This window comes from Hetaerina americana, unplaced genomic scaffold, assembly GCF_022747635.1.
Source record: "Hetaerina americana unplaced genomic scaffold, ioHetAmer1.1.p SCAF_4, whole genome shotgun sequence".
Classification (NCBI taxonomy): Eukaryota; Metazoa; Arthropoda; class Insecta; order Odonata; family Calopterygidae; genus Hetaerina; species Hetaerina americana.
This window is the reverse complement of record NW_027286985.1, coordinates 74836721-74851059: the sequence shown is the minus strand read 5'-3', so window position 1 is coordinate 74851059 and position 14339 is coordinate 74836721. Positions and strand designations below refer to the sequence as shown.

Genomic DNA, 14339 nt, shown 5'->3' with positions numbered 1-14339 from the left:
TCCTGGAAGAGAAATCAAACTGGCCTCTCGCAATGAGTCATCCCAGTGTTGATCTCCTTCTAGCAACCCTAAATTCTGGCAAGCTTCTCTGAATGTGTCACATATTTCTCCGTTTACCGTTCTTAATTCTGCAAATGAGCGAGGTCCTCTAATGTTATGTGGAAGCATTCTTAAAAAATAACATTCGGCGTTGTTAGGATGGACTGTGTAGACTCGGCCCAATGCGTCACATGAATAAATATTATTCTCAGGATCAAAGTTGCCCATTTTTCTTCTACAAAAGACTTTCCTTGATGTATTCCACGTATAATATCTCGGCAATTCTGAATACAATAGTGTTCTTGCAAAAGTATCCTGCTGGCATAGTTGGAAAAATGCTGTTTCTATGACAGCAAAAAAGTAAACAAATTACATACATACAAACAAACTCTCTCCTTTATATATATATAGAAAGATGAGAAGCTAATACATGACACCTTTGTTTTTAACATGGAACTATACAATACATTTATACTAAATAATGCCCACTACCATGATAATCTTCCGACAAGATTTTTAAATAAGCAATATTTATGAGAATACAATATACCTGCCTTAATGGGAAAAGAATAAATTTTGAATTTTACAATACAACTTTGATTTACATCAAGCATTATGACAATTGCTTTTCTTGACTTTCAATTACACGACTTTTGAAAATGCAATATCAAAAGAATGACATTTTACTGTACATCGCACTCTTCCCCCCTTTAATTTTTGGTCCTTTTTCTACAGCTAAGGACAGCATAATTTAAAAGGTTACAACAGATGGAGTGCATCAATTTAATCAAAACAATATTGAAGTGTGTTGCCAGTAATATAACTTTGACAGGTGTTGAACTAAAAGAAAGGAACTGTTTACTGATATCCTAGTTAGATATAATAAAGAAGTGACTCAAATAGGTTAAAATATAACTTTGAAATTATAGGAGCAAAACTATTAAAAGAAATTATGTAATGGAGGATCACATTAAAAAAATTGGAATACATCTAAGTCTATACACTTAATCTACATATAATTATTAAAATGCACTCACCCATTGAGAGAGCCTTTTTCTGGCTGTTGCATACTGACAGGTGGGAATAACCAAGAGGGTTTGTACACACAGTGAGATGGCAAATTAACAGGAGGAAGACTCTGGCTAGGTAAGTTTGTTAACGGAGCATATTTGGATGATCCAACCAATTTGCATGTGAGGGGTGGACGGTAAACATATGACCAGTCCTGCGTAAACAAAAAAGAAAGAAATACAACATTAAGATTAAAATTCAAATGAGCACTCAATAAAACAACAAACTCGAAATGCTAGGCAGCAACCAACAAAAATGGCAATGAGCTAAAAATTAGAACATACCATTTAACATATATTAACCTCTTATCTTGACAGGAAAGCTGAAAAATTAATCTTCAAAATACAAGAACGGCTTGCACAAAGAAGAAGCTTTCAATAAAACAAAAGAGCAGTTACAGTATGCTCATAATTCCAAGCATCAGTAAGCCATTTCACAAAAACACTAATTTAAGCAAAAAATTCTCTTCCAAGTCAAAAAATTTCAAGCAAACACTAATAAAGTAAAAATTCCTTTTTCCACATTCACAGGCATAAGAAAAAGTTTCTTTCATAAAGTCACAATCTAAAATATCAAAGAAATATTTTAAATAGTCTATCATCTGCAATGCCTTTTCTACTTACCACATTACAAAAATTCCCCACACATGCAAAATCAAAAGACCAAAAAGCTGCACAACAATAGATAGACACATTTTTATAGGGTTTTCAAAAGCATTTACCCATTCTTATGAAGAATGTAAATACCATGTTTGAGTGCGAAATAGAAACACTCTAAGGGTGGTATTTCATTAAATTGTAACTTTATATACCAAATACAGTCCTCTAATTATAGGCTCCCTTTAGAAGTACCAGTTGTGAGAAATATTAATATCTTCACAATTATATTTCATATAAAACATTAGTTCTCCCTTTATGTTGACAATATTAAACTTTATTTCATTCTCTGAGGAATAGATGTTAGAAAAATAACCAAGTAAATGAAATAATATTTCATTTAATGGGAAACCAAATATTAAATTATTTTTTGGTCAGAAGTTAGTTTATAATAAATATTATAGATTTAACAAGCAAGGTTTCATAAAAAGAAATGGGCAACAATCACTTCTTACTTTTAAAAGCTACTGACTGAGTACATTTTCATGGCGGAACAATTTTTACGGCAGGAGCCTAAATTTCATGGATTACAATTTTTAAGGTTAACTTATTTGCCGAATAAAAACACCTATGGGCATTCATCTTTAAAATAATAATGATGGGGAAACATTCAACATATAAAATATCATTTTTATACAAAAGACAAAAATAAATTTAATTTTTTTATCTCCTCGAAAATAGGCGTTTAAATGTTTAGATTAGATTCTAAAATGGAAGTCAATCGCACATAGCATAACAACATGCTTATAAAACTAAGATATCATAATACGGATGAACCTTTAGCATAAGAATGACAAATGAGTAGCATTATATCAAGGCTTTATCATTTTCCAAGCACAAAATAAGGATAACTAACTGCTGCAATTACCTCCACATTTTCTTCTTGGGGGCTGCCCATGTTGGGGTATATTTCTTGCTTGTAATGAGGGGTAAGACTGCCGGTGCTAGATGGCCCCCCACCAATCATCAAGACATCACTCATAGATGACATCAATTCTCCTTGAGTACCATCTCCCTGACAAGGAGAGGCTATCGGATTGTGTTCTAAAGATGGTGGTGTTGGAAACATTTTGGACAGCTCCTCTGGCCTCAGGATGCCCACTGTAATTCCCCCTCCATTTGTTAGCGTATTTGATGAGGAAGCAGTCAAAGATGGAGTGCAGCCACCACCACCCTTGCTCATCTTAGTTCCACCTGTCCCTGAGGCAGAGGTAGAGGACGCAGCAGTGTCTTCTGGCCCACCAACTGGTTGATTAGAGTCTGGTGGTGTCGGTACTTGCAGCTGGAGAACATAACCAAGATGTAAAGTCAGCAATTTCAGCCTTGACAGTAGATTATTTCCTTTCAATATTATTGATTGACAATGAGGACTTGAGAGTTTCAACAGTGAATAATTTTTAAAAATAAATTTTTTTCCACCTTTGCAGGGGGAGTCTATCTTTAGAAGTAAAAGTCACTTTATATTATAATATTCACTTTTTCAGGCTTAAATTTTCATATATTGTAGAAATAAGAGGAAAGGTGGCCATACAATATGGATGAATAAGCAGCATTAATCAATTGAGCCACACCCAAAAAGAGTGCAAAACAGACCTATTAACACATTTTTAATCCACAAAAATGGGATCCATATATATCTATATCTGAAACAAAATATTAAAAATCGAAATAATTACTCAAAATATCACTGACCGATGTCAGCTTCAACTTATGCACTTGACCATATGCACTCGAAGTCTTTCTAATCAGACATACAAGGGAGGTCTTTCATCCTGCATAACACTCTTATATAAATATGAATGTATGTATGAATATATGAATAAATGATTAAAACTAATAAAATATGTACATTTATTAAATTTACTTATAATAGAATAAAAATTAATGAATGGTTAAAGTATGATGGATTCTAGGGCTGGAGAATCGACAGAGGATAAAAATTCATGCTAGGGCAATCCAGAAAAATGAACGATTTACCCATAGATAATCACTATTAGAAAAAAAACAAAATTCACCGTTTATCTTTTGATACCCTAAAATAACAAAACATCCCTATTTAATCTTGCAATAATGCTTGTTGACTATATTCACTGGTATGATTTAATACCTGCAACTTGACCCATTTTACCAATAATTTAATATTTTAAGGAGATCCCACTTACCCTTACACACAATAATGACGACAGTAGCAATCAACCACAGCTACTATTACTATCCACACAAACAATAAGACAAAAATGACTCACAGCTTCATCACTAGATGTATCATCTGAGTTATCAAAGATTCGATCCAGATCACTGTAAGAAGGCTGCAGCCCCTCATTGGTGAACAGGTTCCCTGAGGTGCACTTAGTTGGTCCATTGGTAGCCACAACTGCCCCTTCAAATTGTGGGCCTCCAGGCTGACCTCCTGGATGGCCAGGTGGCCCTTGCTTCCTCTGTTGGCTACCTTGCTGCTGCTGGCCCCCTTGAGGTGTGCCTGCTCCATTAGGATCCTCATCCTGGAATGGGTGAAAGACAGTCAACATATGACACAAGCCAGGAAAAATACAAGCATTCTTTAAACAGTGTGTCTGCCATTGGTATTGAAAAAACATTATTCCTATTAATAAATCACACAGATTTCAATCATTAAATAATTTTTCTGAAATAAATTCCTACAAAACATCCATTTATCATGATTGTGAATTTAACAAAAGTACAATCAGAGCACTTAACCTCCGTGATAATTTCAGATTTGATAATATTTAGAATACCCTGTTTGACAGACACATTGTTTAAAACTGTGTTTGCAACAGATACAAAGCAACTAAGTTTTCCAATTTTTTTTCTAAGCAAATTCTTCATTTGAATTTTTTCTGAAGACAAAATTGACAAGAGAAACTACATAGACATCTAGAAATCCCATGCAGAAATATGTCACACCTTTAAAGAATTAAACTTGATAAACGAGCAAATAAGACTATGCACACTAAGCAAAGTAGCCCATTAAGCTCATACTCTATTCTAAGTTATTTTACTTTCATGAATTATAAGATGTATATATTCAGAGCTTTCAAGTCAATTATTTCCAAATATTTGTACCCATTAACTACAATGATCAATGCTCACAAAAATATATTTCAAATGTAATACAGCATGCATGGCTATGAAGGCAAGAAAGGAAAGCAGAATTGAAACCATAACAATTTTCCCCACATGGAATGTAACGACTAACACATTAGAAATCAATCAGGAACTAATTGATGATGAATCATATATAATAGCTTTAACAAATGTGTGTTAGAAATAAGTTCAGTTCCTTTGGCAATTAAACAAATGGAAAAATGCAAATGCCCGATGCATTGGTGTGTGAAAAAATGCTTCCAGTGAAAACACTTTCCTTTTTACTCATTTATATTTACTGGAAAAGCATTAATTGATTTATTAATACCTAATTCTCCTATTAGAGAAGTCATGCATACAAATGTAATAAAAATGTCTCCCAAGATATAATACTCACTAATATTGTAAACATTTTTTCAATCAACCAACCTTCAGGTTGATTACTGCATTTATGATTTTTTATTTATTTTTTCAATATCAACAAGAAATGATTCCTGAATTATAATAACTATTCAAGGCACCTTATTAAAAATTTTTGTCCAAAAAATATCCTTGTACACCTCAATTTAACTCAACAGTATGCAAAGGTCAGTAGCATTACTTTCTGCATATAAGTTCATTAATTCATCATAAGTTCACTTAATCCACATCCAATAAAATATAATTCGTAATCTCACATTTTAGAAATTATAATACTACTACAAATTTATTTTTTATTTTAAACGTATAATACTACAATTGGAAAATAACTTTTTTTTATGTTACAAGGTTATACTCAGCACTTGAAATATTGTTTTCATATCACTCATGAACATCAGCTGCAACACGATAATACTAATTAATCAGCTTCATCACAATGTGTAATTGATTTAACTAAACCCTTGTATTTCTTTGTGACTGATTATAAAAAATGGGTAGAAGGACCTACAGGAAACTCAAAATATTTAGGGAATATTTACAAAATTCATCTTTCAACAATGAATTTAACATAATTTCTGAGGGAGAAGAGTTAAAGAGCAAAACCCCTTTAAAAAAGGAAGTTATGTTGCCACACCCTGTACTTTACGCGTCTTAGGAAATAAGTGATATTTACTTTGGTTGCACTTTTGAGGAATTTGGCATTCAGCAAATTCCTCACTTAGGTTGGCTAAAGAAAATTTTCACAGAGCCAACATTTACAATGATCAACGAGGGGATTTATATTACATTCATGCACGCAAAAAAGACAGAAAATAATAGGATGAGCAAAGCAACTTTGAAGTGAAAATGTACTCTTGAATTATTAAGTTTTAGAGCATGACGAAGCTCTGCAAAATAATGCCTGCATATACTACCTTGATCAAAAAGTTCCCGGAATAACCACCGTGTGGCGCTCCCATCGTTCCGATTTGAGTTCTGTTTTTTTTGTTAAATTGGTACATCTGTTGTTGATATTCCCTTTAAATCTTAGTGTCATAACTTGACATTTGCAAAAGTTACGTAGCCAAGAGTACATCTATCTCTGTGTGTGTTGGCGATTTTTTACAATTGCAGAAATGGATTTAAATTTGCAACAACGAACTTGTATTAAATTTTGCGTAAAAAACGGATTTAGTGGCGCACGGACGTTGGAAATGTTGGAAAAGTGTTTCGGCAACGATTCTCTAAAAAAAACGGTCGTTTACCAGTGGCACGAGCGGTTCAGAAGTGGTCGTGAGTCAATCGAAGATGATGAACGCAGTGGCAGACCATCGACATCGAAATTCGGTGAAAAAATTGATAAAGTAAAAGAAATGTTGGTCAATAACCGCAAATTAACCATCAGAGAAATAGCGGAGGACTTGAACATTGCCTATGGATCCGCCCAAGACATTGTGGTTAATGATTTGGGTTTCCGTCGTGTAGCAGCAAAGTACCTCAATTTCATGCAAAAAAGAGACCGTGTTGACGTCGCAAAAGACATGATTTGCGAGGCTGAATCCGATCCCACATTCATCAAAAGGATCATTACTGGAGACGAGACGTGGGTTTATGAGTACGACACGCAATCCAGACATCAGGCAAGTGAATGGCGTTCACCAAATGAGCCGAGACCAAAAAAACCACGTCGTTTTCAGTCAAAAAAGAAGGCAATGCTGACGGTTTTCATGGATTACAACGGTGTAGTGCATCATGAATTTTTGCCAGAAGGCCACACAGTAAACAAAGAGTATTATTTGGGCGTTATGAGACGTTTGCGTGAAGCAATTCGCCGAAAGAGACCAGAAATGTGGGCAGAAAACTCGTGGATTTTGCACCATGATAACGCACCGTCGCACAGTGCTATCATTATTCGTAATTTTTTGACGAAAAATGCAACAAATACCATCCAACAGCCACCGAATTCACCTGATTTGGCTCCCTGTGACTTCTTTCTGTTCAATCGAGTTAAAAAAACCATTACGGGGAACGCGTTTTAGCAGCCGAGAGGAAGTAATGGAAAAATCGCAGGAAGCACTGATGGACATACCGAAAACCGACCGTAACTTTTGCAAATGTCAAGTTATGACACTAAGATTTAAAGGGAATATCAACAACAGATGTACCAATTTAACAAAAAAACAGAACAAATTGGAACGATGGGAGCGCCACACGGTGGTTATTCCGGGAACTTTTTGATCAAGGTAGTATGAATCCTGTTGCTTCATTTTGTGAATGGCATTAATGCACTATGGAAAAAAATTACATACTCCAAGAGAGATATATTTCAACAGTAAAGAGTACAAAAAATAAAGTGGCAGAGGAGCAAATTATTCTGGTGTATTTTTGAGATAAAAAAGTTCAAGGTTCAACACAAAATAGATCAACTACAGAGGTTGACCAAGGGAACACCAAGTCAACGTTATGAAGTAATGCACCATAGACATGATGGGATTGAGCTCGAAAACTGAATGCAATGACAGTTTTGGTTAAGAAATGATTCGGCAAAGAAAAAATTATTGCACAATTATTTCAATCTTAACCATGACAACACAACCCATCCCCAATTACCGTAAAATAGAATTCAGTCTCGCAAATCAACATTAAGTCTTTAATTAGCATTAAGGTTAAAGAGGACAATCTTCATAAGGACAGAAATATAGTATTATAAAAGGTACAATAACTATACATGCAAGACAAACTACCTATGAATTGCTACACACAATTTAAGGAAAGGCACTACCACAATCTAGTCTTTAAACATGTAATGCGAACGATGAACAAGAAAAGCACAAATTTACCGGTATTCCTCACTGAAATTTGGGTACCTGAATAAAATAAAGTAAAAGTATTGCCTTGCAGATCATCAGCTGATGATATGCAACCATTGTGATTGGATGGTGAATGTAACCAACACTTCAAGCTTACACTTCTCTTCAATTTCAATATTTTCATCTTTTGGTATCATTATTTCAAGACTTAATTTTCCATAAGTACCATTCCCAACTAAGTGAGGTCATACCTTCACAGAATCAAATCGTTTGAAACCATCCATGCTTACGGTTGGAACGGCAACGTCATCATCAAATTCATATGGATCAGATGATCTCTGGTTTGACAGGCTCCCATCAATGTCCATCTGCAATAATTAAGTATTAATTATTACAACATTCATCGACAATAGGTTTCTAACCTTAGAAAAATATGCCACTGATTATAAAAAAATATGAAACAGCATTCTGTACTCACTGGCTCTTGTTTAATCTCTTGCTTCACAACCATGAAGTTGTTGGAAGCTCCACCAGATTCACTCATACCATTCTGGATTGGTGGAGGTGAAGAGGCAGTATTATTTTGTATGGTACCGGAGTGTGAATTAAGATGAGCATTGGATGATGAGTAGAGGTCACTGGCCCTAGATGACCATGAGTTCTCTATTCCTGAGTCAGATGGTTTGAACCTCTTCACAGGATGGTTCAACCTGCAGGCAGAGATTCCATTACAGATATTTCATTCACACATTATACACGTTTTGCATTCCAAATCAACCTGCTAAAATGTTATTACACCATCAGCGGAACAACTCAAAAGACTTGAGATAATGATCACTTTGAGGATCTACATGAACATGAATTCTGAATTCCAAATTTACTATTACATGCTTAAAGGAAATGAAATAATTTAAGGGTTTTGGCACATTTAAGTGCATCATCAGTAACTTCACTTATAAAGTTTAAATCATGTGACAAAGAATAAGCAAGCCATAGAGCCAATGTACCTCAGCCAATATTATTTGGATGAAATTTCAAATTAATGATGTAGAATAAAGAATTTTAGTTTGGCATATTTTATACATTATGGTGATATCACCTGAATTGCACAAGCCCAATGTATTAAATGCACTTCATGGATTCCAGATGAAATTAAAAGACCAGAAATTTTTTTGGGAAATTTAATCACTTTAGGGTAAGTATGGAATGTCATAAGCATACAGTCTTACATTGTTGCACAGAGTTTTTTTGCTGGATGATAATGAAATGAATGCATTAGTAAACCTACTATAAACCTCACAAATGATTTAACCAATAACTGGTTGCATTCACCTTCTCTTCCTCTTAATTGGAATATGTTGTAGGGCACCCTATACCAAGGGTGTCTTTCAACATTGCACTCAATATGCTATCTTACAATTAATAATCTCACCATTCCTAAATTGTAGAAATAGATAATGAAGGTCCTTGTAATATCAATAAATGATTCCTTTGCCACTCTTGCAAGAATTAAAAGTACATAATTATAATGCTTTTTTCACACTATCAGTCTTTTAAAATTCAGATGCATTGATTTTGAAGTGTCAGACATAACTCAAAAACCACTGTACAAGAGGAGAACCAGAAACTTGGGCTAGGGATGGAGAGGCAGAAGGGCTGAGGGGTTTGACCTGAGATGATATGAACAATTATAGCACATTTCAAATCTTATGAAAGAAAATAGTTATGGCTAATCAGGTGATACTTGAGGTAATTAAAAAACTGAAATTGGTCATAGAAGCCTGACAATAAAGAGAGATATTTTATTTTATAACTAGCATTTCTCAGAAAAGAAAGCCATAGGCCATTAGAACTACTTGAGAAATGAAGCAAATCCAAAGACAGCGACCAAATGGTAAGCAAATTTTCATCTACTGCATATTATATTGCTTCATTCTAAATTCCTTATTTACTATTACTGAAACAAATTATTTCTTTTCATTATCATTTTACAAATAACATGCATGCGCAACAACAAAGTTGTTAAAATAATATGTATGAAGATACAATCTCAGATATTCTGACCGTTAAGTTGTTCTTCAACTTCAAAGAAATATATTGCTTCAAAATCTATGCACTACATTTATCAATACAGGATGTGGATCAATAGAGAAAGTGGATGCATGTAGCTAAGGTTTCAGTGCAAGTCTTCAGCCAAGATAAAGCAGCGATGCATTTACACAGCATTTAATTTTAGCATTCCTCTGGTGGACAACAGCCCCTTTAGCTATATCATCGAACCACCACTCTTCCTTTACATTTGAACCATTCTCATAATCAGGAAGTGTTTAATATTCCATACTTGTTTATTCACACTATGTAAGGTTGTGGGTTAGTGTTGGTTTTGAATTGATTTCCGAGACTTCATCGCAAGCAAGAAAAAGTAATTAACTCTGTCGGTTTAATTTGGAAAATCACCATGCAAACACAAATATAAGAACCAAAAGTACCAAAAGTAAAATTGTTTTTTCTACATGGAAAAAAGTCTGTCTTAATACACAATGTACATTATGCACACTATGGGAGTATATGGGGCTGTATGCATGAAGCTGTATGGGACATTTTTATTTATTTGCTCTTAATTGTTTAACCATTAATGTGCCATCATTGTATAAAGATTCAATAAGATCTTTGAACCTCAGTTTATGGATGGCAGAGTTGTGACAGTAGTAGTCACAACTTAACTCAATTTAGCGAGGAAAAGATACCAAGTGAATGACTATTAACAACTTGGCCATTAGCCTCGCAAAAATTCTACACCACAATAAAAAGACCAACATTATCAACAGTTTGCTCTCAGCCATTCATGATTCATATAAGTAAATGGATGCCTGTATAATCCATGTATTTTATTCATATTAATAAGTAATTGTAAATACAGTGTAACCCTTAAAAAGCTCTAAAATTCTCCTTAGGCATATTACATTTCCGCATTCAGAGAATGTTGGAGCTATACTTCATTACACATGATCGAACCCAAATTAATATAATAAAGAATCTCAATGACATGTTAAATTTGCTCCAGTTTAAAGAATAAAATTAATATCTTCTCTCAATTTTATTCACTAGCTATAAACAGACGTTCAAATTAGAACGTGTCAGTTGAATACTGGCATGTAACGTTCATTTCAACATTCAAGCAAATTTATTTAAAATTTCCACATTATTCATAATATAAGTTGGTTCAAAAAAGTATTGACACCATATCAATTACTCTTATGTATGTATTGTAAACCCTTTCAACACAGATACTGCTTCATTATCTTCGGGTTCAAGGAAAGCACTCCTACTTCTTCATTTTAATCTGTCTACCATACACTATCTGTACCGTAAGAAATGATATAATCACAAAGAAATACCAGGAACAGCTTAATTTAAAATTCCAAGTCTAAGTCACAGAAACTTATTGGAACATGCTGGCAGTTTTCTGATCAACATTCTATTACATCACGTTTCTTAAAATTATACTATGTACCTAAACAAGTTTTTGTAAAATATTACCAAGTAAAAAATTTGAAGCATAGTCATCATGGATCAGTTTCAAAATTACAGGCATAATGCCATATTTGAAACAAAATCAGTTCTTATCTAATGCAAGCCTTTCTGCCAAATTGGAAGTGCATACTTTTTATCATAACTTGAAATAGCTCCTACTTACTGACTCAAAATTATTATCCACTGAAGTCAATTACAACTGTATATTTAACCAAGAGTCAAAATATAGCAGTAGCATGCTCTACCATTCATGGACACATGTCTATATTTAAACTAACCAATTCAAAAACTAAATAATGGCCCGGCATTTTATTTCTTTCATGCTTCCACAACTTATTCGACATCAATCAACTCGGGATATATCTTTAATTTTCATGGTGACATGCCTGGGATCTTTCCTTTCAACCGAACTAACTCGCCATACTCAAATATATATTTACATGACATTTCCTCATACCTAACAACTCTTGGGAGCTGCATGGTTATATAATAAATAGTCAAATTATGTACTGACCAAGCATCGAGAGTTGAGTAATTGTAGAGAAGTTCCCAAGGGCGTTCATCTTCCACCAAGGCATCCTCATACTCCCTTGATGATAAGACAGGCCTTTTGATGGCAAAAGATGGGTGGCTGGTCATTGTAGCACTTTGGGCATTGACGGTTGTACTGACCGATTGGGTGGGGCCAGGGAGTGGAGTGGAAGGGGGCAAAGGGGGCACTGACAGCGGAGCATTTCCCACAGAGTGAGCACTAGCTGGACCTTGCGATCCTACCCCTCCAACACTGTCCACTGGTCTAGAGGCTTCAACACTTGACGCAGCCGGGTATGGTGAGAACACCTGCGAAAGGAAATGAAATAAAGATTTATTTGTCTGATTTCAAGGCATCCACATATTTCAATGAACTTCTATGACCAGCATTGAATATTCACAATGAAGGAAGTATTTAAAACCGCACTGCTTCATAAACGAAGTGACAGATAGTACTTATTCCAATACCACTTTATCATAAACTAGATTCTGTCCAGTGTTAAGTTTATCAGCATTACCTCTTATTCCAGGTTTCCCTGTCTTTTCCTGGTTTTTTGTACTAAGAGTATATCCATGCTCTGTGTGCTATGCCCTGATTCTTTTTGAAAACCACAAGGTTTTCTTTTTTTCAGGTTACAATGAAGTTTATTGTACTTATTTAATGTAAAACTAATGTAATACAAGTCTTTTTCAATACATAAAACAAAAAAATTGCAATAGATATTAAAAGAACCATTTTCTAAAAAAGTGAAATACTTGCATGACTAGACTTTTAATCGATAAATGAACAGAAAAATTTCCTGAAAATGTAGAACAAAAGGCAATTTAACAGGAATCATAAATCATGGAACAATCATTCAATTGAATAATTGATGCATTTGTAAAATGAAAAACCTTGAAATATAGTAGGATAAAATTTATGCGCTCCTCAAAATCTCATATTTAAAGTCTGATCGTCTCTAACAACTTTATTTTAATATCATGTTAGTGCATTTTCCTTTTCTTCTTTTAATCCATTATATTACAGCATTTTTCTTGAACTATTTGCGAAAACCTCTTAGAAATTTTATCTTGAATTTGAGATCAACGAATTCTCTCCAGAGATATTTCCTTTAGTTAATATTGAATTTTGTTTCAAGTGAATGTCAATGAAATAATTTCAGAGAGTAAAAATCATTCGCCTTGACTGGGATTTGAATCCGGATCCCTCAATGTCTGGTCGAGTGCTTTAGCCAGTTAAGCTATCGAGGCGTCCTCTGCAAACTCTAAAATTACAGATTTTAAGAGGACGCCTCGATAGCTTAACTGGCTAAAGCACTTGACCAGACACTGAGGGATCCGGATTCAAATCCCAGTCCAGGCGAATGATTTATACACACTGAAATTGTTGCATTGAAATGCATATTAGCGGATGACTTCCCCCCGCCACACGCCCTCGCAGCGGTTTGCGGGGTATTATGTAGATGTATGTAGATGACTCTGTTAAAAGTCACTGCTTTGGCATCTCCCGCAGTTTCTTTGGAATTTGTCAAGTGAACGTCGATTTTTGCAAACACTAACACAGATTTAGGAACTGCATTTCCTGATATCAGTTGGCATTTGTCACATACACATAAATATTAAACTGTATGCATCGCATACCTGGTTGGACACTGATGAAACTGATTTTGGCCCATTGAGATCAGTTGGTGTGGCACCAGGTGTTCCACGGTCCTGAGATTCTACTGGAGTTGCTGGCCGCCCACCCATTCCAGCACCAGTATTAGACAGAGGTGGATGAGGACTCAGGGTAGGCATTGTTGGATCTGCAAGAGTGTCAACATAGTCAAGTTAAGAAGATAATGCACTTGAACATTTTCTTTGAACACAAATGAGGTCACCATAAAGAGATACCCCACTGTGTGAAAACAAAATCTTTTCCAATTACTTGAAACTTTTATAAGTATACACCAAATTTGCAATTATATTAACACAGCAAAAGAAGAGAAAAATCTACTCAAGGATTAAGCAAAATTTGGGCCATGACCCAAATCTCTCATGCCTACTCTTTGCTACCTGATTTCCATGCATAGCTTCAAAGACTATCTTATGGTTGTTTCAAACAACAGTGGTAACATTAAACTATATTTCCAATAACTTACATTTTATATCAAGATATTGATCAATTAACTACAATGCCACATTATTGCCATGA

The 14339-nt window shown here is 34.6% G+C and overlaps 1 protein-coding gene across 2 annotated transcripts in view; it reads right to left on the bottom strand.

Moving 5' to 3' along the window:
- Positions 1–14339, bottom strand: part of skd (mediator complex subunit skuld) — a 151983-nt gene that overhangs the window by 31876 nt on the left and 105768 nt on the right. The window contains exons 10-16 of one of the 2 annotated variants that reach the window (XM_071590792.1): positions 13787–13950; positions 12129–12454; positions 8559–8790; positions 8332–8448; positions 4013–4267; positions 2635–3048; positions 1077–1264 (exon numbers count right to left, since the gene is read on the bottom strand). In XM_071590792.1, coding sequence (XP_071446893.1) covers positions 1077–1264; positions 2635–3048; positions 4013–4267; positions 8332–8448; positions 8559–8790; positions 12129–12454; positions 13787–13950 — 1696 coding nt within the window. The remainder of the gene's footprint in view (positions 1–1076; positions 1265–2634; positions 3049–4012; positions 4268–8331; positions 8449–8558; positions 8791–12128; positions 12455–13786; positions 13951–14339) is intronic. The other variant, XM_071590794.1, reaches the window with a different exon arrangement.